At 41.5% G+C, this 25,924-nt stretch overlaps 4 protein-coding genes and 1 non-coding gene across 8 annotated transcripts; 2 read left to right on the top strand and 3 right to left on the bottom strand.

Moving 5' to 3' along the window:
* The first annotated feature begins 173 nt into the window (after positions 1-173).
* Positions 174-6,499, top strand: LOC105726422 (histone H2B type 1-K). Its single transcript, XM_012465885.3, has 2 exons — positions 174-683; positions 6,409-6,499. The coding sequence occupies exon 1, from the start codon at positions 294-296 to the stop codon at positions 672-674; it is 381 nt and encodes a 126-aa protein (XP_012321308.1). The 5' UTR covers positions 174-293; the 3' UTR covers positions 675-683; positions 6,409-6,499.
* Positions 4,303-6,323, bottom strand: LOC105726426 (histone H4). The gene has a single exon (XM_012465891.3). The coding sequence runs from the start codon at positions 5,766-5,768 to the stop codon at positions 5,457-5,459; it is 312 nt and encodes a 103-aa protein (XP_012321314.1). The 5' UTR covers positions 5,769-6,323; the 3' UTR covers positions 4,303-5,456.
* On the bottom strand, positions 6,469-12,575 carry LOC105726419 (histone H2A type 1). Its single transcript, XM_012465882.3, has one exon. It carries the CDS (start codon positions 12,573-12,575, stop codon positions 12,183-12,185), a length of 393 nt encoding a protein of 130 aa, XP_012321305.1. The 3' UTR covers positions 6,469-12,182.
* A 254-nt stretch (positions 12,576-12,829) lies between these two features.
* Positions 12,830-24,454, top strand: LOC105726430 (histone H2B type 1-J). 4 transcript variants are annotated; one of them, XR_010337577.1, is made up of 3 exons: positions 13,289-13,680; positions 16,816-16,892; positions 20,583-24,454. XR_010337577.1 is itself a non-coding variant. In XM_012465896.3 (2 exons), coding segments are annotated over exons 1-2 (381 nt in total). In that variant the 5' UTR covers positions 12,830-12,900; the 3' UTR covers positions 20,584-24,452. The 4 variants fall into 4 exon arrangements, 1 of the variants encoding a protein (XP_012321319.1); XM_012465896.3 differs by lacking the exons at positions 13,289-13,680; positions 16,816-16,892 and adding an exon at positions 12,830-13,280 and having other exon boundaries at positions 20,583-24,452; XR_010337575.1 differs by lacking the exon at positions 16,816-16,892.
* Positions 24,455-25,688: 1,234 nt separating this feature from the next.
* On the bottom strand, positions 25,689-25,770 carry TRNAS-GCU (transfer RNA serine (anticodon GCU)). The gene has a single exon. It is a non-coding gene; the product is annotated as a tRNA-Ser (tRNA).
* Between the last annotated feature and the right edge of the window lie 154 nt (positions 25,771-25,924).

Genomic DNA, 25,924 nt, shown 5'->3' with positions numbered 1-25,924 from the left:
TGCAGCACTTTTTATAAACACTATTTGGCGCGAAAAAGAAGACGTGTCATTGGTTAGGAGTGCAGCTCAATTTTAACCAATGGCAGTGCGTCTTTTGGAATTGCACCTCCTGATTGGGTATAACTAACATCTGACGTCACCCTGAATCATCACCAATCAGATACAGGACTTTAACTCTTCACCTTATTTGCATGAGAGGTTCTATATAAAAACGACTCCTTGTCCCTTGCTTCCATTATTTCCCGTTTCCTCAAACTAGCTGCTGATCGTTCATACCTCGGTTCGCCTTCGACATGCCTGAGCCAGCCAAGTCTGCTCCCGCCCCGAAGAAGGGCTCCAAGAAGGCGGTGACCAAGGCGCAGAAGAAGGACGGCAAGAAGCGCAAGCGCAGCCGCAAGGAGAGCTACTCCGTGTACGTGTACAAGGTGCTGAAGCAGGTGCACCCCGACACCGGCATCTCCTCCAAGGCCATGGGCATCATGAATTCCTTCGTCAACGACATCTTCGAGCGCATCGCCGGCGAGGCTTCCCGCCTGGCGCATTACAACAAGCGCTCGACCATCACCTCCAGGGAGATCCAGACGGCTGTGCGCCTGCTGCTTCCCGGGGAGCTGGCCAAGCATGCCGTGTCGGAGGGCACCAAGGCCGTCACCAAGTATACCAGCGCAAAGTAAACTTGCCAAGTAAGCGTCTTAAAGCTCAACCCAAAGGCTCTTTTAAGAGCCACTTAAATTGCCGATATTAGAGCTGCAAACACGTGTTTCTAATCCAGGTTTAAATTCGGGCGGTCTCTTTAAAGGGATTATCGTGACCTCATTCGCTGAGTAATGCGTACAGTGCTTGTAATGGAGTCTGGCTAAAGTGAAGGCATATGCACTTTGCTAGCACTGGGTAAGGAATATGGCGGCTAAAAAATCGGGGATGTGCAGGAAACTTGTTAACAGAAAGTGCTTCCTGGCTCTTGGCGCGAAAATAGATACTTCCGTTGTGTCGAGTGCTGCGGCTTCCTGTTAGGACTTGTTGAAAGCCTATTGTGTCACGTGTACTTTCCACCATTTAAAGGAATTCTAACTTGGTTTTAGAAGTAAAGTTGGTCCCCAATAACCTTCCAGAATGTATGGCTTTCACTCAGCGGTTACCTTATTTATTTAATTTCTTTTTTTAAGACAAGACTTGCTCTGTCTCCCAGGCTGGAGTGCAGTGGCGCGGTCTCGCCTCTGCAACCTCCGCCTCCCGGGTACAAGCGATTTTCCTGCCTCAGGCTCCCGAGTAGCTGGGACTAGAGGCCCGCCACCAGCCTGGACAGTTTTTTTGTATTTTTAGTAGTTTCACCGTATTCGCCAGAATGGTCTCGATCTCCTGACCTCGAGGTCTGCCAGCCTCGGCTTCCCAAAGCGCTGGGATTACAGGCGTTAGCCACCGCGCCCGGCCTAGTAGTTACCTTATTTAACCCCTTCTAGGCTGTACCCGGTTTTGTGTTCCTTGCTTTCCCCTCCCCTTCGTTTCCACCTCTCCAGCCCACAAGACGTCGAGAAAACGCCCGACCACCAAGCAGGCTAGTCTGCAAGGGTAAGGGGAGGAGCATACCTTTTCTCATGAGTGAAGAAAAGGAAGTTAGATCACGGAGATTTTTGGAATAGTTTACTAGTTTTTAAAACATGTTCAGCGTTAATTGGTTCAATCAGTAATTTTTTTGACAAACAAGAAAGCTGTAGAAATTTGAAAAGGAAAAGCAACTGGATTCAGAGGGGAGACAGACCCCCGGGAGCAGAAGTTTGAGTAGAGGGGAAAGGAACTGGCCCAGGCTCAGGGTCTGAGCAGAGAGTTAGGTGGGTGAGTTTTATTATGTGGAGGCTAGAATGGCTATTTATGCCGGTGACACGCAGTGTGAAACATTTTGGAAGAATGGATTGAAAGGAAAGGTCCAGGAATTTTAATCTAGGTTGTCAACTGGCTAAATCTGTGATTTAGAAATGTAAGCCAGTTTCACAGGGAAATTTTCAATGTATATGCTTGTGTACATATATTTATCATATTTGGCCACACATTGTTCTAATCTTTGGGGATATTGCCCACCCTTTGAAGTGCATTTGGAGATTAGCAGAGTCATATTGTAACACTTCATACATAGAAAACATGTTCACTGTTCATCTGTGTCATCCTACCAGCGATTTTGGGGTTACGTTAATATTTTAAGATGTTTCAACAAATAGTTATATTTAGTTTACCTATATAGGAGGCACTGATCTATACATGCGATATATTAATTCGTTTAATCTTCACATAATTCTGTGGGATAGGTATAGACATTTTCAAATGTGAAAAAGTGCAACAAAAATGTGGAAGAAATATCTTAATATATCATTTTCAAAGAGAAGCGAGCAAGGACGTATGCAGAGGGAATAAATCAGAAGTGAAGGGAAGTGATGGTATAATTTGAGTTTCCTGTAGAATTTCCCACACAGGACATCCTTCAGTCACTTTTCTGCCCTTGACTTAATTTTCATAGACAGTAAAAATTGTATAGCTCCTTGGCTGATTTTAAGTAGCTGACGAGAAAATTGTGCCAGTATAGTGCCTCTGCCTATTCAGATTTATTTTAATTAATTAATTTAGTTAGTTATTTTTGAGATGAGGTCTCACTCGGTTACCCAAGCTGGAGTGCAGTGGCATAATCTCGTTTCATTGCAACCTCTGCCTCCTGGGTTCAAGCGATTCTCCTGCCTCAGCCTCCTGAGTAGCTGAGATTATAGGCGTGTAACACACACCCGCCTAATTTTTGTAGTTTTAGTAGAGATGGAATGTCATCATATTGGCCAGTCTGGTCTCGAACTCCTGACCTCAGATGATCCACCTACCTTGTCCTCCCAAAGTGCTGGGATTACAGGGATGAGCTACCGCCCCCGGCCTAGATTTTATTTTTATTTTTTTGGGACGGAGTCTCGCTCTGTCGCCAGGCTGGAGTGCAATGGCAAGATCCCGGCTCACTGCAAGTTCCGTTTTCCGGTTTCAAGCAATTCTCCTGCCTTAGCCTCCACAGTTGCTGGGATTACAGGCATGCACCACCACGCCCGGCTAATTTTTTGTGTGTTTTTAGTAGAGACGGGGTTTCACTATGTTGGCCAGGATGGTCTTGATCTCTTGACCTTGTGATCTGCCCACCTCGGCCTCCCAAAGTGCTGGGATTGCAGGCGTGAGCCACCGCACCCGGCCGATGTTATTTTTTAAAAGTTGAGAAGTTTAAGAAAAAAAAAATACTAGCATACATTTTCTTCAATAAGTATTCTGGGCTCCAGCTACGCAGGACTTTTGGTAGTTTTTCTAAAGTACACCATGCCGGAACAGGCACGGTGGCTCACGCCTTTAATCCCATCATTTTGGGAGGCTGAGGTGGGTGAATTATGAGGTCAGGAGTTGGAGACCAGCCTGGCCAAGCTGATGAAACCCTGTCTCTACTAAAAATAGAAAAGATTAGCCAGGTGTGGTGGCAGATGCCTGTAATCCCAGCTACTCTGCAGGTTGAGACAGGAGAATCACTTGAACCCGGGAGGTGAAGGTCGAAGTGAGCCGAGATCTCACCATTGCACTCCAGCCTGGGTTCTATCCTCCTGGAAGAATAAAAATTAAAGAAAAAGTTAAAGGTTTGGGTCATAGTATATAACATTTGTGAAATAGTTACCTGATTTGGCCTCTATTTTGCCATTTTCAAATAAGGGTAATAAAACCTTATCTAACAAGAATATGAGACAGGAGATAATCCATGTAATGTGCTTAACACAAATTTCAACAAACTTTCAGTGTATTTTGGGCATTATTTTCTTCTCTCTTTCCCTCACTTTTTCTTTTGTCCCTCTCGTAATACTTTGCAAATTTTAGGTATCCTGTTAATCATTGCTTTTTTAGAGAGTTAGATCAATATTTTATCACGTCTTCCCTTGGCTTGCTCTTAATGCTACTCTTAGAGCTATTTCAGAAAAGCCTTACTATCCAATTCAAGCCAAATCAGGAAATAAGCAGCCTAAATTTTTTTTTTTCAGATTGATGCCTGCAGCTCCTGGGGAGAGTGGAAGGCAGATAATTCCAATATGAAAAGGCAGCATTCAAAAACTATAAAAAAATATAAATTCAACATTATTAAAATTTTGTATGTCAAAAGGTATTGCAAACACTTGAAAATGAACCCACAAGGTGACAGGACAAATTTGTCACTTACTGACAAAAGGTTAAACCTCAAATACATAAACATTACTTAGTGGAGAGAATCTGAATAGACCATTCCCAGAAAAGTGGGAAAATCTCCAAATAGCCAACAGTTTCATTAAAAAAAAAAACAACAAAAACTGACATTAGCAAATGCTGATGAACAAGAACTCTCAAGCACGATTGGTGGAATGAGAGTGTAAATTTAAAATACTACCCTAGAAAGCAAATTGTTCAATTTTTTTATTGATGTTGAATACACACATACTCTTACCAAACAATCCCACTTCCATGAAATTAGAATTCCAGAAAATGCACAGCTGTGTACAGTGCTGTTGTACTGTTTTGTAAAAGAAGAAAAGAAAAAAAAATAACAGAAATGAATAAAGTATTTACTGACACATTAGAAAACTAGATTAATGGTGAAAATAAACTAAAACTGCACATTTCTCAACATGGATATATTTCAAAAGCAAATGTAAAAGAAATTCATGGAGACGTTTAAAATAGGTTAGGTGTATGCATATCTAAAGTTAAAAATAAAACACATGGTAACAAAAAATGCCAAATTCAGAATATTAGTTAATTCTAGAATGGTGGAAAAGAAAGGCTGTGCTGCTGAGAAGGGACATAAGGAGGGATTTTAACTGCACTTGTTGAATAAGTAGTGTGGTCACTAGCACGTTTTGTATACCTGATAAATTTCCAGTATTTAAAAATAGTACCAGAAGGCAAACATATAAAGGAGGTAACTATTACTACTGAGAGTAAAACTGCCCACTGTGTTCTACAGTAGTAAAGTATGGTCTGTCCTCAGTGTGCAGAGTTCTCTGCCACCCAAGTCCTCTTAAACCAGCCACCACTAAGTTTTCCTAGAGGCTCCAGCCTTTAATGGAGCCCCTCAAACCCATCATCTCTTCCCGAGACATTTGAAGGTCCAGAGGAAAGTTAAGTGTCTAGCCTGGCCTTAATTTAGACCCCAAACTCCTTGACTTTCTAAATGAATCCGAGCAGAAAACGGGCTGCAGGGAACTTCCAAGCGGCCGCCAGAAGTTACTGGCCAGCAGAGGGTCTTCTGGCCTTTGGAAAATCTTGGCCCAGGGTCGCCTGTCCATTTTCAATATCCCCTGTCAAGCAGGATGGGAGAACTCAGTGACAATGGCTCTATTCAGAAACTGTCATTTCAACTCTTTTGTTGAAAGCTTGGGGGCCCTAAAAAGGGCCTTTTTAGTGAATGACAGGCTTCAAAATGTCATTTAGCCGCCAAAGCCATAGAGGGTGCGGCCCTGGCGCTTGAGCGCGTACACCACGTCCATGGCGGTGACCGTCTTGCGCTTGGCGTGCTCCGTGTAGGTCACGGCGTCCCGGATCACGTTCTCCAGGAACACCTTGAGCACCCCGCGGGTCTCCTCGTAGATGAGGCCAGAGATGCGCTTCACGCCGCCGCGGCGAGCCAGGCGCCGGATGGCTGGCTTGGTGATGCCCTGGATGTTGTCGCGCAGCACCTTCCGGTGGCGCTTGGCGCCGCCTTTCCCCAGACCCTTCCCGCCTTTGCCGCGTCCTGACATTATCAAGTGGTCAGAGAATAAAGATCTGCCTGTGCTGGCAGCTTTCTTTTATGGGTAACCTCTGCGGACCAGACTGAAAACCGGAAAAGCTTTGGCGGGAAGTCCCTCTGCGTTGGGGGAGGGGACCTAAAAGGGAAACAGGCCTGCTGCGCTCTACTTCCTTTTGTTCTCTTTCAGTCCTTTTTAATCCTCAAGACCTAGGTTATTTTTCTTCCTTTTTTCATTTAACATGATTCCTGACTCATCCTCTTTCGACAACAAAATGTTAACATTATAGAAGATATATAAAGCAAAAAGAGTAACATTTTATCTCTACATATATACATGTTTTCTTTAACACTATTTGTGTGGAACTATGCTATTTTGTGGCATTTTTCTCCTTAATATACCATGGAAATATACTCCATATTCTAAATTCTTAGCAATAGAACAAGATGGATTCATAAATTTAAAGATCGTTCAGCTATATTGCTAAGTTCTCTTCTACTTATTTTCATTTCCAGTGTTTAGGGTGGAGAATTATCCCCCCCAAATACCGAACTTGAAAATGCTGAGTGCTTTTGAAAATTGAAGATTCTCAGAAATAAGTCTGAGAATCAAGGTCATCTAACTTTGTCTTGTTTCTCTTCCCCAAATGCAGGGAGGGACCTTTTCGGGAATTTCCTGATCTGATCAAGAAAGCTTCTTACCAAAAAAAAAAAAAAAGCACAATTGCTTTCTGTTACCTCATTATCTACTGCAGAAAAGAAGACTGAGGAATGCAACCACACCTGGATGGACTTTTCCACAAGATAAAGGTGGCCTCTTGGTCTCATTCAGATTTCAAAGAGAATCATTTACAAGTTAATTTCTGTCTCCCTGGTTCATTCCATCTCGCTTATAATCATTCACTGTTCCTCAAATAATTGTAAACATTACCCATCTCCTCTTTTGCCTCTGAGAAAGGGTATGTAAGCTTCTGTACCCCACCGAGGGGTTGGAGTAATCATTCTGTGGCCCCCAGCCCTGTACATTAATAAATTTGTATGCCTTTTCTCTTATTCGTCTTGTCAGCTGATTTGCAGTGAACTTTCAAGGGGAAAAAGGGAGGCTTTATCTCGGCTCCTATATCAACAGCAGTTCCCGATATGCCTACAACCTTACTAATGCTGGGTAGAACCATTTTAAATAATCTAACCATTCTGGTATCATTTGATTTCTTGTATGTAGAAATAGCTGTTCAAAAAATTAATCAGCTGGTTAGTCAGTACAGTACATTAAATATTTCCCCCACAATTTGAGGAACTTATATTGAATATTTCACTTGAAGTTGTTTTTTGAGTTGCTATTATTCCACTGATCAGACTCTGTATAGTGCAGAAGTAGTATAACTATTTGTAACATTGAAAACGATTTTAGTATTTGATGTAATTCCCACTTCATAATTTTTTTCTTTCTTTCTTTTTTTTTTTTTTTGAGATGAAGTCTTGCTCTTGTCGCCCAGGCTGGAGTGCAGTGGCGTGATCTTGGCTCACTGCCACCTCTGCCTTCCGGGTTCAAGAGATTCTTCTGCCTCAGCCTCCCAAGTAGCTGGGATTATAGGTGCTTGCCACTACACTGGCTATGTTTTTTTGTATTTTTAGTAGAGATGGGGTTTCATGATGTTGCAGGACAATCACTTGAACAGAAGACGCAGAGGTTGCGGTGAGCTATCACACCACTGCATTCCAGCCTGGGCAACAGAGTGAGTCTGTGTAAAAGAAATAAAAAATAAAAAGAATTTTCAGTAATGAACAAATAGAAAATTCAAGTGCAAGAAAACTTTCATTAAAAGCATATATACTTCAAATATTTTGGGTTACACACATGAGATTAAAAAAAATACAGTACAGACCATTTCTTAAGCTCCAAGAAAATGTAATAACTTCTTTTAGCACTGGCATGTAATCTTGTTATTCAGTGATTTTCTTTCTAATCTATTTCAATGAGTTACTTGGCAGCAATGTTTGAAGTATTTTCAAAGTGTTACACTTAAATGTCAAAAAAAAAGATAAACTTTTCATTAAAATACTTAAAAGTTTTTTGTATTTATGTTGCAATAAAAACATGCAATACATCTTTGGAAAACAAAATCGATTTGATTGGCTGTAACTGGCTGTAGCTGAATTCAGTATGTTGTAAAGAGGGTAAGGTAGCAAAGGTTAATTGAATATGCTAACCTAAGGGTAAATACAAATTAAAAATAAGAGGCTTAATTTTCTGTTGAAAACAAGAGACTTCACTTTCAAAATTTCTCTGTCCTTTTAAAATGTATGTAATTGTTTTTAATGGCTAAATAGGCCTTAAAACTCAGAATATTTCCTCAAGGCCTGTATTGTCATCTCTTTGAAATGTTACTCATTAAAAAAGATAGTGCTCTGTCTTCCAGTTTCCAGCCAGGAAATGGGCCAAACTTTGGCTCTCACCTAACTTCAAATTGCAAAACCTACCCAATGTAGTTACATATAATAAAAAAGCATTTCTTTCTGCTTTTGCAACCTCTTCATAAGATTGTCCGTGATAAGCACCTCACTCTGGTTTAATGCTTATTCAATAATAAAATTATTTCATTTCTCTTCTTTGGGAGATTTAAAAATTATATTTCCCCAACATTAGTTAACAAATACATTTCTCTACTTGAGCTTCTCACCAATCAGAAGCCTCCTTCTGTATCTTATTTCATCAGTTTTCACATAGCAGTTAGTGACAAGGATAGCAGTGAATAGTAAATGGTGGCAGAATATGCTATCCCAAAATATGCCATTTTGGAATAAGAATTATTTTGAGATAAAGGCAATTTAAAAAAGAGTAAATACAAGAAAGACACTCTGACCTTTCCCTTTTACTTCCTGAAAACATGAATTAAAATTCCCATATGGAAGATGTCCTCCCTGTACCAAAAGGAAAAGAACATTTCATCAAGGACAGGAAGGTGAAACTAAGAGAATTCTGTACAAGCAGATCTCAGTAAAATAATTCTTGTTTTCCTTTAGCCTCCCTACATAGTTGCATTTCCACACTTTACTCTGTTCAACTTACTATATAAACACTTAGGTTTTGCAACTTCTTTGAGATCTATGATTAGAGCTCTCATGTCCTACGCCACATAAAATATATATTAAATCAGTTTATATGCTTTTCTTCTGTTAATCTCTCTTATGTCAGTTTAATAATCAAGCCGAGCCATGAAAACTCTTAAGAGAGTAGAGGTAAAATTTTGCCTACCCTACAAGGGATATTTGAGAGTTTGTCAGATTCTTTAGTTTCTGAAATTGAGGTAAATTTGTTCTGAAATTGATAGTAGACATACATACAGTATAACATTTTAAAAAATGTGATGCTAATCAGTCTCTTTTATTATTTTTTGTTTTTGTTTTTTGTTTTTGAGACAGAGTTTCGCTCTCGTTGCCCAGGCTGGAGTGCAATGGTGTGATCTCGGCTGACAGCAACTTCTGCCTCCCAGGTTTAAGCGATTCTCCTGCCTCAGCCTCCTGAGTAGCTGGGATTACAGGCATGAGCCACCACACCCAGCTAATTTTGTATTTTTAATAGAGAGGGGAGTTTCTCCATGTTGGTCAGGCTGGTCTTGAACTCCTGGCCTCAAGGTGATTCACCTGCCTCGGCCTCCCAAAGTGCTGGGATTATAGGCATAAGCCACCACGCCCAGCCTATCAGTCTTTTTTTAACAGGGTAACTATCAAGATAAACTTAGTTAAAATCGAATTACTGAGTTCTCACATTCTTTCACATTACAAAACAAATCTGGCAGCAAACTTTATTATGTCAGAGGCATTTAAAACAGAGCAACTCCATCTTGAATAGAGGCTGGGTAAAATGGGCTGAGGCCTACTGGACTGCATTCCCAGAAGATAAGGAAATTTTAGTCACAGAACGAGATTTGCAAAGACCTTGCTAATAAAAGCATGAGGTAAAGAATTCGGTGGGAACCTACCAAAATTAAGATGGCGAGGCAACTGACCTCTGGTTATCCTCACTGCTTATTATATGCTAATTATAATACATAAGCATGCTAAAAGACACTCCCACCAGTGCTACGACAGTTTACAGATTGACAGGGCAAGTCCAGAAGTTATCCTATATGGTCTAAAAAGGGGAGAAACCCTCAGTTGGCGAATTGTCCACCTGTTTCCCAGGAAAACTCATGAAGAATCCGCCCCTTGTTTAGCATATAATCAAGAACTATAAAAATCCTTAAATCAGAACAAAAGAACAATTTTCTTTACTTCTCTAATAAACTGTGTTTCACAGTAGTCTACGGATTTGCCTCGAACTCTTTCTTGAGAGGGACCCAAGAACCCTCTCTTGGGGTCTGGATTTGGATCCCTTCCAGTAACAGTTACCCTTGCAAAATACATCCTGTGTCCAACCACTGTATGTTTGTTAAATTTATTAAATATTAATTTAAATAAGTTGAAAGGCCTTTAAAGACAGAACAATTGAAAAATGAGTAAAACTTCCCTGCAACATGCATAAAAGAAAAAATTTAAAAAATGAGTAAAATTATTATGGGTTACACAGTATAAAAATCCATCAAAAACCCAAGTATTTTACTATTTTGGGGGGCCTCTCAAGGACCTATCTTTGCTAGACATTGTCAGCACTGTTTCTGTTCCAAAATATCATATTTATACTAGGATTGGTAGTAGTTATATTTTAAGTACAAGAAATAGAAACAATACAAGGATGTGAGGTGTCAATAGGCTAAGTGCTAAAGAAATTCTAAATAGGAGGAGGAGGTTTCTAGAGAAAAGGAGCTGAAAAGAAATGGGGTAGGTCAACCAAATTTTAGGACAAGGGTTTTTAACCTGAGGTCCATACTTAGATGTCACAACGCCCCAAGGATAAAATTCAGCAATTAGGGGGTGGTGAAGGGGAAGTCTGTGAGTTTGGGTAGTAAAATATCTATGTTTAAAAAATTAACCTTGACTGAATGTGAACATTTCACTTTCTTATGAATTTAGGCCACATATTTCAGTACCTGTTACTTTGTAATCCAAAAGACATTAGATGTTTCATTTATCATTACAATTGCTGAGTTATCTTGAAACATTTATACTCATCTAATTAGTAACAGCAATTAGCCTCACCAAATCATATAATGTGTCAACTATATTAACAACACAACTATATAGGCTCATTTATCACTATCAAATTTTAAAAAAATACTTTGAACACTGTAATTTAACTTTGTTTGGCATTTTATATACTGAAAACATCATTCTGAGATTTTCCATGTTACCAGACAGCGAAAAGTGTCTGCAATACACAAGAAAAATGAGTTAAAGTCTTTTTCTTGAGATTACATCAGAGTTCAGTGAACAGAGGTAGGAGGCAAGATTGTGCAATCTTGGCATGGGTATTCCTTATTTCGCTACAACACCAAAAGTTATTTACAATATCACACTAAATGACCCTCCTCCACAGAAAACTGCCAGTCTTGCTAGGAGGCCTCAGTTTGTGTCAGAAGCCGCCAACACCCTGTACTTGTCTGATATAAACAGGCCTTTGTTGAACCATATTGTAATCTATATTGTTTCCCCCTATCTGTGAGGCAGACATTTTAACAGTCTGTATGCCAACACTTTACCTCAAATTTGATGGGTTTTAAGGTTTATTAGAAGTAACTATCCTGTCAAGTTCTTCTAGCAACTTGGGATTTTAGACCTTTCTAAATATGAGAAACCTTTCTTAGGCTCCAGATAATGTCGTCCCAATATTTTACTTCAACGTAAAGGCATACTTTGCAACGTGCAGTGGGGTGGGTAAGAGAATGCTTGACATCTGTCCATCAGGAAAGATGTGAAGCTCTGAATGTCACAAAGTTCTGCAGCTTTGCTGTCCTGCAGTGGCGCCACCGCCGAGCTCTCGCAGGAGCGGCAGCTTGCTCGGAGGTCTGGTAGCGACGGACCTCGCGCAGGGTCACCGTGCTGGGCACGTAGCGGCGGGGCTTCTTCACGTCGCCCTTGACCTGCGTGAAGCACCGGCCTGCCAAATTCTAGCCAGGGCGATAACTCTTGTACCAAAGTGCTTCAAGAACTCACAAAGCCACTGGTGCTCTGTGAACACATACTAAGTTTAAAATTCAGTAGCGGCCTAATGGATCGGTTCACGTAACTCTGGTGCGCGATAGAATCTTACACGTGGTAGAACCCTGACCACCTTCCCTGCAGTCTTTTGAATCTGCGGTGTTCGCTACATTGTTTTCAAGGATAAGGATGGGTAACTTATGACCAAAGTTTTGCCATGCCTCACTTTTTCTTTCACATAAAACATTAACAAATGTTAAGTTCTTTCAGAGAAGACGTGGGTGGCCCTGAAAAGAGCCTTTTGTTGGGACTCGATTTTATTCGAGTTGCCACAAACTAGTCCAGGTAGTTACTTGCCCTTGGCCTTGTGGTGGCTCTCGGTCTTCTTGGGCAGCAGCACGGCCTGGATGTTGGGCAGGACGCCGCCCTGCGCGATGGTGACCTTGCCCAGCAGCTTGTTGAGCTCCTCGTCGTTGCGGATGGCCAGCTGCAGGTGGCGCGGGATGATGCGGGTCTTCTTGTTGTCGCGGGCCGCGTTGCCCGCCAGCTCCAGGATCTCGGCGGTCAGGTACTCCAGCACCGCCGCCAGGTAGACCGGCGCGCCGGCCCCGACCCGCTCGGCGTAGTTGCCCTTGCGGAGCAGGCGGTGCACGCGGCCCACGGGGAACTGGAGCCCGGCCCGAGAAGAGCGGGTCTTGGCCTTGGCACGGGCTTTGCCGCCTTGCTTTCCACGTCCAGACATGGCGACCACAAACAACCCGCTGCAAGCAACTACGAAAAGAAAGTGAACGGCGGCGCTTTTTATAAACACTATTTGGCGCGAAAAAGAAGACGTGTTGTTGGTTAGGGCTGCAGTTTAACTTCCACCAATGGCAGTGCGTCTTCTGGATTTGCGACTCCTGAGTGGGCAGAACTGACCTCTGACGTTGCCCTGAATAACTACCAGTCAGAAACAAGACTTTAATTCTTCACCTTATTTGCATAAAAGAGTCTATATAAAAACGCTGTGTCATACCTCGCTCATACTGTTTTTCCTCTTGTTGGGTGCTTTTTAGCTAGTCTGGGCGATGCCAGAGCCAGCGAAGTCCGCTCCCGCCCCAAAGAAGGGCTCCAAGAAGGCGGTGACCAAGGCGCAGAAGAAGGACGGCAAGAAGCGCAAGCGCAGCCGCAAGGAGAGCTACTCCATCTACGTGTACAAGGTGCTGAAGCAGGTGCACCCCGACACCGGCATCTCCTCCAAGGCCATGGGCATCATGAACTCCTTCGTCAACGACATCTTCGAGCGCATCGCCGGCGAGGCTTCCCGCCTGGCGCATTACAACAAGCGCTCGACCATCACCTCCAGGGAGATCCAGACGGCTGTGCGCCTGCTGCTTCCCGGGGAGCTGGCCAAGCACGCCGTGTCGGAGGGCACCAAGGCCGTCACCAAGTACACCAGCGCTAAATAGTGAGTTGGTTGCAAACTCAATCATAACGGCTCTTTTAAGAGCCACCCATTTTCTCAAAGAGAGAGCTGGTGCTCGTATTCTTTCTGTGCCGGCCATTATAACTAGCTATTGTGCTTCTTTCTTTTTCTTTTTCTTTATTTTTTTTGAGAGACGAGATTTCACCATGTTGGCCAGGCTGGTCTCGAACTCCCGACCTCAAGTGATCCGCCCGCCTCGGCCTCCCAAAGTGCTGGGATTACAGGCATGAGCTACCATGCCCGGTGCTACTGTGTTTTTTAAGTCTAAAGTAGAGCAGTTATTTAACAGTAGGGTCGTTACGGAACAATCGTTAATGACTTTTCCTGCCAAAGTAAGCTGGAGATATACTAACGACTACAAATGTGACGTAATCGGACCCTGGTAAGACCCTGAACTTTTTATTGCCTAAGAATGTTGTATTCTCATCCCCTTAGGGTTAAGTACTGAGATTGGAGATTTTCTATTGTAAATTCGAAGCAAATTAGAATACTTGCCGGTCACCCATTGGATAATGAGTTGGACTAGTGCCGAGTTGCAGTGGTTGTCAGTTTGAATTTGCCCGGGCAGCGCCCGCTCTTCCTCTCGGCATCCTGACTTGTTGCTGTATCCAGGAAGTCCATGGTTGGCTTGCGTGCGCCAGAGGAATCCAATCCTCCCTTTATTTGGCCCTCCCTACAGACTCTGTAATCTATCAGTTTCTCATTCTTAATGCTTTCGGGAAGGAGATATATTTCCTCTCAATTTGAGTTGGATAGAACGAAATTTATTTTTTATTTTTATTTATTTACTCATTTTTTTGAGATGGAACCTCGCTCTGGCCCAGACCGGAGTGCAGTGGCGCGATCTCAGCCTCCCCCTCCCGGGTTCCAGCGATTCTCCTGCTTCAGCCTTCCGGATAGCTGGGATTACAGGCATGCACGACTACATCTGGCTAATTTTTGTATTTTTAGTAGAGACAGAGTTTCACCATGTTGGCCAGGCTGGTCTCGGACTCCTGAAGTCTTGAATGTCATTGTTTACTTTTTCTGGAAGGAGAGTGACCTAAGATACCGATCTAAACTGAATGTGCGTGGCTAATGGTTTGGATAGACAGATTTTAAGTAGGCAAAAGTGGAGGTTGTGTTGACAAGAAGTTTTGGGGAACAGTGATGTGGATGAATTTCTCAGAATGGTCCCAGATTATGAGAAAGATGTCCCACGTGAATGCTAACCAAAATTCCCACTCTTCAGAGGAGGCTGTCAACAATCAGGTACACATCAACCACATGGCTGTCACGTAGTCTCTTTTCCTATCGCCCCACTTACTGCCCAAGTGATTTATTTGTAAACCATGTGACCAGGGTGGCAGGCAGTGGTAGAGGTTATACTTCAGCTCTGCAGTATAGACTTAGCTTACCAAGACTGACCTGGATACTGATGCTAAGTATCCCACATGGCAGGGAAGTATTCTTGCAAGTATTTTGTCATGAATGAGGCAGGGATTTGTCTTTACTGAGATAAACACTTACTCTAGATATGGGTATTGTTCACTTTCTTACATGCTATAGCTAGCAGGACCATCCATGAACTTACTGAACACTTTATACCTCATATCTCACAACATTTTTTTGGACCCATTTCTCTACATTATAGAGAAAGGGAAAGGCAATGAATGGATGACCATGGGACTCAGTAGTCCTAATGCATACCGTATTTCTTATTAGCAGAAGTCTCCGTTTTTGGAAGATTCAGTTAAAGTGGATGTAGTCATTCAGCACCCTCTTGGAGTGTTGCTCAATTTTGGATGTTGTATATGTGCTGAACAGTAGCTCAGAATAGGCATAATTTCTTCTGTAGCCAAAATGCATTGGTTAGAGAAAGGAGAGGTAGAAACATAGTGGTGCTCTCTTATACTTAATAATGAGCTGAAAAAGTTATGCTTTCCATGTTTGCAACTCAGGGCTCTCTGCTGTTTTTTGTTTTAGAAAAAGAGGAGTACATACTCCCACCAGTAGTCACGGAAATGCCTCTTTTTATTGATTTACCAAAAATGATTTATTTTTATATGAAGTTTAAAGCAATTTAAATTACATTCATTTGGTGGCCTAGAGGACTGTGGGAAGTCTTGACTTACGGCAGTTGGGCTTTTGGACTCTCCTCTGTTTGCCAGTTTTCTTTTTGTTTCTGTTCTTCCCCCACCGCCCCCCACTTTTTGTCCACTGTCTGTCTCAGTCTACCTCTTTTTAGGGGCATAGGCAAGGAGCTGTGACAGACAACTTGAGTGTTTTTTAAAATACTCTCATAAAAAATATACCTTTGGTCAGGTGCGGTGGCTTACACCTATAATCCCAGCACTTTGAGAGGCTGAGGCAGATGGATCACCTGAGGTCAGAAGTTCGAGACCAGCCTGGCCAACATGGTGAAACTCGGTCTTTACTAAAAATACAAAAATTAGCTGCGCGTGGTGGTGTGCACCTGTAGTCCCAGCTACTTGGGAGGCTAAGGCAGGAGAATCAGTTGAACTCAGGAGGCGGAGGTTGCAGTGAGCTGAGATCATGCCACTGCACTCCAACCTGGGTCACAGAGCAAGACTGTCAAAAAAAACAAATATACATTGAAAGCTGGTCAACTAAACTGTCTCAGAAATCTTTAAATACAATTTCAACTATACTAACCAATATAAATCATGATAACATTGTAAATACACAAATAAGGTTTTACTAACTGACTTGTGAACAACTGTCCTGTCTACATTTATCTCCTCCTTTGGTCATGTGTATATTGTCTATTGAACCTAACCACCTCCTCCCACTCCCACCCATCTCTTAGCATTTTACATACAATGTGTTGGTGGCACATTAACTTACAAGTTGCAGAATATATAGATGGCCTGACAATGGAACAAGACTAGGAGCTATTTTGAGAGTTTGTGTGCTATCTCTTTAGAGAGAATTAGTTCATATTTAATTATATGGCTAAGATGTGTATCCTGTTAGGTGAGAAAATGATCATTATCATGGAAAAGTATTATGCGGGAATATTATTAAATATATGTGCCTTTTACCTTGTTGCACTCCTGAGAGCAAGATGGGTCACCAGCAGCTGTACTGGAGCCACCCATGTCAATTGGGCCAGGGTTCTCACTCTTGTCGTGTCTGTTCAAACCAGCATGGTCTCATCTGAAAATAAGGCCTCAATATACGCCTCCAGTGTTTGCATCAGAATGCGAGGGATTCAAGTTGGACTGAATGATCTTCCTTCAAAGGATTATCCAAGGCATCTACCATGAAAAGCCATGATAGTTCTTTGTACATAAAATAAATATTTAAAAATATACATATGATACAGCCACATAATAGCTACAGTAAATATAATAGACCTAGAAAAAAATCTAGTGATTCAAGACTCCTATATTTAAAAGTTATTAAATGAAAAGATATATGTGTCCATGAGAAGAAAGACTGAGTATCATAAAGATGTCAATTCTTCTAAAATTGTGATAATTATTCAAGGTAATTCTAATCAAAATCTTAACAGGTTACTATTGGGAACTTGGAAATTAATTTTAACGTGTATTTGAAGATCAAAGTGGCAGAATATTGAAGAAAATCCTGGTAAGATATGTCACTTATTTAAGAATTTTTTTTTTTTTCGACATGGAGTTTTGCTCTTGTTGCCCATGCAATGGTGTGATCTCAGCTCACCGCAACCTCCCAGGTTCAAGCAATTCTCCTGCCTTAGCCGGGATTGCAGGCCCTTGCCACCACGTCTGGCTAATTTTGTATTTTTTGTAGAGACGGGGTTTTTCCATGTTGGTCAGGCTGGTCACGAATTCTGACCTCAGGTGATCCACCCGCCTTGGCCTCCCAAAATTCTGGGATTACAGGTGTGAGCCATCATGCCCAGCTTATTTAGTAATTTAAAAAGACTTACATAGCAATGATATTGGGTGATATTGCATAGAGACAGATACATTTACAAACTTTAGATAGCCAAAGATTAGATCTAATTTTTGTTTAGAAATTTATAAATGAGAGGTGGGATTTCAGAGCAGCCAAAAAAAGATAGGCTGTTGGAAAATTTGTCATGGCAATTGGTTATCCACAAGAGGGAAAAAGATTCCTAAATGTAAAAGAAAAGCCATTATGTCTTTTCAGAAGGTAGGAAAGGAAAGTCTGATCTCATTGTAAGGATGGATTTCTTAAACAAGAAACAAAAGGCACAAAACATGAAGAAAAAGAGTGTTACCTTAGACTTCATTAGAAGAGGCATTTTCTTTAAAAAATACTTTTTAAATGCCTTCTTTGTTCTTTCTTAATCTGGGAAGGAGCAATTATTAGTAAATGTCAATCTAAAGAAAAGGGTTGAAAAGTCTAACTCTACTAAAATCTGACCTAATCCTAGGTCAGTCATCAGAGTTCTTCCCTGCTAACTGTATGGATTATACTTTCTCCTGTGTCTTCTGGGCGTCCCAGAGTGGACACCAGAACCATAAGTCTGGAGGTCCTAGGAGCTGCTACAGCAGAATAGTCCCTGAAGGTGAAGGGAAAATGAACTAAGTGTTTATTTTCAGCAGCTGGTCGTTCTCTAACATTCTTGCAGTTATTTACCAGTAAATAAAACCTGAACAGGAATGTAGAGAAAGATCAGCAACACAAATTAACCTGCCACCAGATGTTTTTCCAGGAAGAGAACTTTCTGGAATAATAAATACGTTATCCTCTAGCCTGAGAAAATCATCAGTACAGAAAGCAATCCATCTGCAACTTGCACAAAATGTGCCTTCATTTGCTACATCTGTACCTTTGTTCAAATATGTAGTATCTAGAGAGAAATCAATATAATTTTACCTATTTCCATTACAAATACCATGGACAGACGAATTAGAGTATTTCAGAAAAAAATCATCCCAGCAAAAAGAAGTACCAGATTTGGTTGTTTTTCTCAGAACTGAGGGCAGGAATTCCAGCCACAACTTTGCTCTCTGGGGAGCCAGTGTGTGCCCTTTGTTTTTCTACCTCAATCTTGACTACTTTTCAGCTCCAACAATCAAGTGCAAGTGTTGGCAAAGTATAACTAGCCCGTTGGCAAAGTCACCTTCCTAATGCTGCATAAAAAATACTGCCTTTCCCAACACCCAGAACGTAATGCTGATGGGGACCTCAGCATGGATAGGAAAGGAGTTGGGAAAAAGTACAACTTGCTGTTTAATTGGCTTGTCTATTGTCTAGGTCATAGTTTCAAAATCCATGTTGCTCTCTATGTGAAATATAGGGATTACTATAATTAGTTACAGAGACAACTTTGTATTGCATTTCTGCAAAACACTCTTAAAAATGTTAACATAGAAACTCCCTTGTCATTCTTCAATTTTTCCTTCCCGTTCCTAACTCAGAATAATAAAAGTGTTAAGGTGTCTTTTACTATGTTGTCTATAGCTATAGAAAATCAATTGTAGTTGGGCGCGGTGGCTTAGGCCCGTAATCCCAGCACTTTGAGAGTCCGAGGCAGACAGATCACATGAGATCAGGAGTTTGAGACCAGCCTGGCCAACATCGTGAAACCCCGGCTCTACTAAGAATACAAACATTATGCCTGTAATCCCAGCTACTCAGGAAGCTGAGGCAGGAGAATTGCCTGAACCCAGGAGGCGGAGGTTGCGGTGAGCCGAGATCGCGCCATTGCACTCCAGCCTGGGTAACGAGAGCGAAACTCCGTCTCAAAAAAAAAAAAAAAAAGAATACAAACATTAGCTGGGCTTGGTGGCACTTGCCTGTAATCCCAGCTACTCTGGAGGCTTGAACCCAGGAGGCAGAGGTTGCAGTGAGTCAAGATTGTGCCCCCGCACTCCAGCCTGGGCTACAGAGCGAGACCGTCTCAAAACAAAACATTTTTTTTCCCCAAACGCTTTTCAAAGAATGGTTTAAAAGCAACGGCAATCCAGGATCAGTGAGAATTCCCACCCAGATTATGGGCTCTCAATTCCTTTTTCAAAGAGCAGGCAGGCTACTTGGAGACTTGTAAATTTATGGCTCATAATAGATTTAAGAGTAACAAACAGCAATTAAATGTCATATTTGGATCTGTTGGGATCCCATTCAGACAAAATCACTATAAAAAAATTTTGAGACAATTCAGGATTTTCTTTCTTTAACGGCTAGGTATTGGATAATGTTACAAATTATTTTTAAAATTTTCTTAGGTGTAAAATCTTAGTGTATTCTCTTTATATCCATATCTGTTAGGATATTTGTGAAAATATTCATGATTAACATATTTGGGATTTCATGTTTGGGATTTTTTTTTAGACTCCCTCATCCGCCAGTGTGGCTGTGGATAATGAAAAAAATGGGCAAGTTGTTGGTACAAAAAAAGGTTAAAATAATAATAATGATAAAGCTGGCCAAATCAATGAACGTATTTCCTTTCTGGTCAACAAAGGGCTATGCTAAGAGGAATCGGCGTGTAGAGTAATGCTGGCGACCGCACTTAGAGAACGTCAGGCAGCTTGGCGGGCTGGAGAGCAGCTGTCCGCACAGGGAGGAGCTCTCGCGCCGTCCCCGCCTTCCGTCCCGCGGGCGAGTTGTGAAGCGCTGTCGCCATCTTGTGGCGATAAGAGAGGATAATGTAGCTAAAACTTTGCTTAGTTTTATGATTTCGATTAGACATTTCATTGCTATGGTTTAATAATTGCATATACAAAGAATACTATAAACCATCCCATCTCAAACAGCCCCCAATTGCCCAGTTCCCTCATCTACTTGGCAAATACTCTCTTGTTGACCAAACTAGGCAACTTCTTCTGAGCCCTCTTCTGGACTAGGCGGCCATCTTGGCCTATAAAGACCCGAACAAACCCGAACATAGTTCCTAATGGCCCCGGTCTCCTTGAGCACCTGCCTGAGAAAACTCAACTGATGTTGCCAAAAGAATTTACCGTTTGTTTCAGTCAACATCTGAAGAGAGGGCCCTCGTCTCCCAGGCTCTGCAGTAGGTGTGGAGCCTGATCTAGATATGGGCCAGTTATAAACCCAGATGGTTCCCCACTGTCAGTGATTACTAAATAAAATCTGTTTTTGTCATTTAAACTAATGCCTGGCTGTGTCTTATCTTTGATATACTGCAATGAAGCACTTTTATTCGTTTCCTGTGTACCCGCCTGGAATATCTTTTTAGAAACACAAATAAATGTGTCCCCTTTCATTCAGATTTGCCCCTTTTAATTCAAATGGCTGATGGTTACATGTTCTTCACAGGTTCTGTCTCTTGCTTTTCTCGTTAACTACCTGTCTTTCCTATTGCAGGTGGAGTGGCTGAAACTTCTCAGCAGGCGCACCCACACTAGTGACCTGAGGAGAGAAACTCTAACCCCACGATGGCTGCATCTTCTCTGAGGATGAGGCTAATGCTCATATTTGAAATGAAGGGCAGTTGTGTGGATTTCTCCACGAAGGTATCCAGAAACAGCCCTGCCAGAGCTGCTGTGGGGCGGCTGAACTGCTATTCCTTGTCTAGGGTGGGGTCCCCACTCTTTGTAAGGAAGGATATTGGGGTCCTAACACTGGGAACCATCTTGCCCATGAGGCCTCCTTGTCATTGAGCACCCCATCTGTTTCCTGTTCCAATTTACAACTGTTTTTCGGTCATAATATATATCAAGATCTGAAATGCTATGTTTTTCTTCTTCATTGGCTTACATTATTACTATGCAACCCTCCACACTAAAATTTTTTTGGCACTGGATTTGAGGGTTGTGGGGTAGGTTATATTTTGATTACTTGTATTTCTCAGCCTCTAGAACAGTGCCCAGCAAAGTACATCTATGAATAAATTAATAAAGTCATATTCCTCTGTTCAGCTGTTGCCAACTGGAAGATCCCGAGGGAACTTTCTTTACTTTCCTTAGGGTACGATCCAGAGGATGAAAAACAAATTGTCATTCTATATGATCCTTTTCTGTGTGTTCCTTCCAGCTGAATTCCCCGTTTTTGCTCCTGGGGAAAAAAAAAATAATTCAGTTTTGTTAAAAATTTTTACCTGAATTTTTTTTTGTTAATGATTATTAGCATATACAGTGTTTTCTTTTCATATACCAAGAAGGCAGTTGATACAGTGCATGACTTGAAAATATACCTGCCCTCTCTAAGGCTCAAACTCAGGACTGTATTATTTGGAAAGCCCTGTAGCCAGGTTGGGTTGTGGGTCCCAAGAAATCATACCTAATTTCCCTTCTTTGAGAGCACTGGTTTCTGGGTTTCCATTTCTCCCAGAAAAGAAACACTGGCTTGTAAGAATTTATATGTCATCAAGGCTTCCTTTTTCACCCCTGAACTTAGAAGGACCCAACCCTTGAGGGCTGTGCTGTCAACACCATTCCTTTCACACCCTCTCTTTTGCTTTAATTATTTCTGTCTTCCTACCTCCAGAAATACCATTTCCTCTTTCACCAGCCCTTGTTTCCTCTCTGGCCCTAGTACCGAGTAGGTGACATACAACTGAAAGGATGAATGCTGGCTAACTTGTCTCTAGCCTAGATGTCCCCTTATTTTAAATCTGCCTTTGCAACCACATGGCCTGAGACACTCCTTGAAAATACCACCAAAAGGACATCATAAAAAATCACCACCATCATCTATTCAGAGCCATGTGTTCGGAGACATAAAATGTAGGTCATTTACATCATTTTATTTAATCCAACAATTTTTTCAACAAACATTATTATCCTCATTTTAGAGATGGAGCTGAGGCTCAGAGGAGAAAACTTCTTTAAGTCATAACACTGATAAGATAAAAAAAAAAAGTCGTAACACTGATAAGTGGCAAAGCCAGTACTAGAAAGCAGAGTAGTTTTGATTCTGAAATGTGTGCTCCACCCGTATCAGCTCATGTTCTCTCCACGTTCCTTTTCTGCGTGTACCCAACAGTTCACCTGACACGTATTTACAGATTTGTGCCTTTTATCCATTAGACATATATCCCCCACCTCCAATGACCCGTCAGCTCGTGTAGGTTATTCCTGCACATTTGCATGCTTTCCATTCATGGCACGTAGCATTTGGAGGAAATGCTGTGTCACGAGTTTTCACTGTGGACTTCAGAGGCCGAAGGAACATGGCCTAGCATCTGGGGCACTTGCTTGTTTGAAAAGTTTCTGTTTCTCCACTTCTAGGCTCACCATCTTCCAGGCTTCCTGACAGATAAGAAATTTACTTCAAAGCTTACTTTGATAAAGTAACTCTGCTCAGTTTTTCAAAAGAGCTTCTATCCTTTTAATCTGGATTTTTAAACCATTACTTGTTGCTATATACGTTTTTTCCAGCTAAGTTTGAAGAAATTATTTCTACCTGGAATGTATGTTTCACGTGCAATTATAGGTTCTTCCCCTTTCTCACAGAGAATTTCCTATTTCCATGCCTGGGACCCCTACTCCCTATTCTGTCTTCAGTTTCATTCTCTAATGTCCCTTCTTGATCTTTTTGTTCTATTATTTTTTTCTAAACTCACAGCTCTTTTAGCCTGTTTTGCATTTTTGCTCTTCCACCATGTACTTTGTGTGGCTTTTTTTTCTGAACATTTCCATCTCCTCAAGAATAGTATCACATTGTGACCTCACATTGTCAACAGGAGTAAACTTCAGTCTGTTGATTTGTTCTGAAAAGAATGGAAGTATCTGGTTCTTTTTCTTTTCTTTTGAGAGAGTCTCATTCTGTCACCCAGGCTATAGCGCAGTGGCACAATCTTGACTCACTGTAAACTCCGCCTCCCTGGTTTAAGCAATTCTCCTGCCTCAGCCTTCTGAGAGCTGGGATTACAGACACACACCACCACACCCGACTAATTTTTGTATTTTTAGTAGAGATGGGGTTTCACCATGTTGGCCAGGCTTGGTCTCTAACTCCTGACCTTAAGTGATCCACCTGCCTGGGCCTCCCAAAGTGCTGGAATTACAGGTGTGAGTCAACATGCCTGGTCAGAGCTGGTTCTTTAGAGCAACTTTTTATAGATTTCAAGGTAGAAAACATAATTTCTTTGTAACTTGCAATTTCTATAGTTGGCAGCCTCCTCTGCTCAGGCCTCAACAATGTATGGTTCCTACCCTCCCTGCCCTCCAGAAATGGGACCTTGATCTGTCACCCAGACTGGTGCAGTGGCATGATCATGGTTCACTGCAGCCTCAAACTCCTGGGCTCAAGCCATCCTCCTACCTCAGCCTCCCAAGTAGCTAGAACTATAGGTGTGTGCTAGTACAATAACTAATTTATTTTCTTAGAGACAAAGTCTCGCTGTGTTGCCTAGGCTAATCTCAAATTCCTGGCCTGAAGTGGTGCTCCTGCTTAGGTCTCCTGAGTTGCTGGGATTATAATCATGTCTTGTTTGAAGGAAGTTTGTATTAATATGTTTCCTGCTCAAAACAAAATCGACTCATCATTTTCAAATTCTAAAATTCTTCTGGTATATCTTAAAATGTCTATACTATAACATCAAATAAATTAACTTTTATGACGGAATTGTTGCTTTGTCATTAAACTTCCTTCTCTGGTAAGCAAAAGGTCTTGGGTTCAAGTCCTCACAGAATTTTGTTTTCGCAGTGTGTAGTCTTCTCTGATTCTCATTTCTTTTGTGTTTTCTTGACAAAACTTTCAAACCTGACCTACAAGCATTTGGATAGTTGGGAGAAGCTATAGTGTTATACCTTTTGTTTTAGAAGAGTCTGTAAGACGGTAATAGGGCAAGTCAATAGCTTTTACATTGTGTTTAGGCTTTTCAGCAAAATTGGATTTAAATATATTTAAATATTTATATTTACAAACAAGTCAATTTTATGTAAAGTTATATGGGAGATGATCAGATTAATATACATATATTTTCTTTTTGAGACAGGGTCTGGCTGTGTTGTTCAGGCTGGAGTGCAGTGGTGCATTCTTGGTCATGAAACCTCTGCCTCCTAGCCTCAAGCAGTCCTCCCACCTCAGCCTCCTAAGTATCTGGGACTACACCTAGCCCCCCTTTTTTTTTCTGTTTTTTGGTAGAGACAGGGTTTTGCCATGTTGCTGAGGCTGGTTTCGAACTTCTGGACTCAGGTGATCTGCCCACCTCAGCCTCCCAAATGCTGGGATTACCGACGTGAGCCACCATGCCTGGAACACACTAATATATTTTAATTTACTTTTAAATTAATCATGTTACAAAGTCAATAAAGTTTATAGATTTGAATTCTAAAATTGTTTTACTGAGATCAAATTTATACACACATGGTAAAATATTTGGTTGACTCACCATGTTCTGTAAATGATGATGTCATCTTATTAGGATTAAAGTGTTCATCTGTACTTTAAAAACTAAAAGAAGACATTGTTTTAGAAGACAATTTCAGGAAATGTTAACAATTTAAAATGTAATGGCCTTGGTTACTTTTCAGTTGCTTTTAGCTTTTCATTTTCCCTATTATGAATATAAGTTCTATGAATATTTTTGTGTATGTCTTTTGGTGTATACATATGCTCATTTCTTTCTTTTTTTCTTTTTTGAGACAGAGTCTTGCTCTGTTGCCCAGGCTGGGCATGTTTCACCCTGTTAACAAGGCTGGTCTCGATCTCCTGACCTTGTGATCCATCCACCTCGGCCTCCCAAAGTGCTGGGATTACAGGCTTGAGCCACCACTCCGGGCTTTTATTTATTTACTTTTTAAACTCTTGTGGCCATGTGCTACACGTTTCTTCAATTTTGGTCCCTCGATTTGTCTTGAGCATTTAAGTAACTGAATTTCTCTCTTGGTGTGTTTGTCGTGCTGTTTTTGTTTGTTTATTTTTTCTTTTTAAAGACGGGGGTTTCACCATGTTGGTCAGGCTGGTCTTGAACTCCCGACCTCAGGTGATCCGCCCACCTTGGCCTCCAAAGTGCTTGGATTACAGGCATGAGCCACCACGCCCAGCCCTGTCGTGCTGTTTTTTTTTTGTTTGTTTGTTTGTTTTCTGCTTATCTTATTGATGAGTTTATTTTAATGTTCACAGTTGTAATGATTTCTAAAAGAAGGGGCTGGAGTAACCACACTCGAATTTTTCCCCCTTTCTGTCAGCTTCATCTCTCTCCCTTTCTAGCCCTACACTGTCACCTTCTCCTCTCTATTCCCTTCTCCCCTTTCTCAGGCTCAAAGGCGTTTTTGCAGTCATCAGGTAGGAATCCCACTTGAAGAATATGCATTAAGCTGACTACGCAAACAATATTGACAATCAATACCCAATCAACCATAAACTTAAAGATACCCAGCAACATCCTAATACTGACAGAACGGAATTATGGGAACCGCTTTCTTCTCTCCAAGCCCAGGGATCTGAACTCCAGGAGAGTTGAAAGGAAAGTTAGCTGGACTTGGATATTGTTTCCTCCTTTTCGTATTAAAAGGCCTCACTCGACGAAGGTGGGATTCGAACCCACGCGTGCAGAGCACAATGGATTAGCAGTCCATCGCCTTAACCACTCGGCCACCTCGTCTGGTTCTTGAGTATTTTCTTTGAGAGTTTGTAATCGGAACCCACGGGCAGCCTTAAAAGAAGTCTTAGTGCACCAAGAACCTGAAAACAGAACAATGCCAAACAAAACAAAACAAAAAAAAAAAAAAAAAAGAGGGAAAGGAAAAAGAGATTAA

This window comes from Aotus nancymaae, unplaced genomic scaffold (genome assembly GCF_030222135.1).
Source record: "Aotus nancymaae isolate 86718 unplaced genomic scaffold, 86718_ANA_hifiasm-v0.15.2.pri h1tg000051l, whole genome shotgun sequence".
In the NCBI taxonomy this organism is placed as follows: domain Eukaryota; kingdom Metazoa; phylum Chordata; class Mammalia; order Primates; family Aotidae; genus Aotus; species Aotus nancymaae.
This window is presented reverse-complemented; position numbering and strand designations above follow the sequence as displayed.

Coding starts and splice junctions, on each gene's coding strand:
- LOC105726422 (XM_012465885.3), top strand. CDS start 294: ATGCCTGAGCCAGCCAAGTCTGCTCCCGCCCCGAAGAAGGGCTCCAAG.
- LOC105726426 (XM_012465891.3), bottom strand. CDS start 5,768: ATGTCAGGACGCGGCAAAGGCGGGAAGGGTCTGGGGAAAGGCGGCGCC.
- LOC105726419 (XM_012465882.3), bottom strand. CDS start 12,575: ATGTCTGGACGTGGAAAGCAAGGCGGCAAAGCCCGTGCCAAGGCCAAG.
- LOC105726430 (XM_012465896.3), top strand. CDS start 12,901: ATGCCAGAGCCAGCGAAGTCCGCTCCCGCCCCAAAGAAGGGCTCCAAG.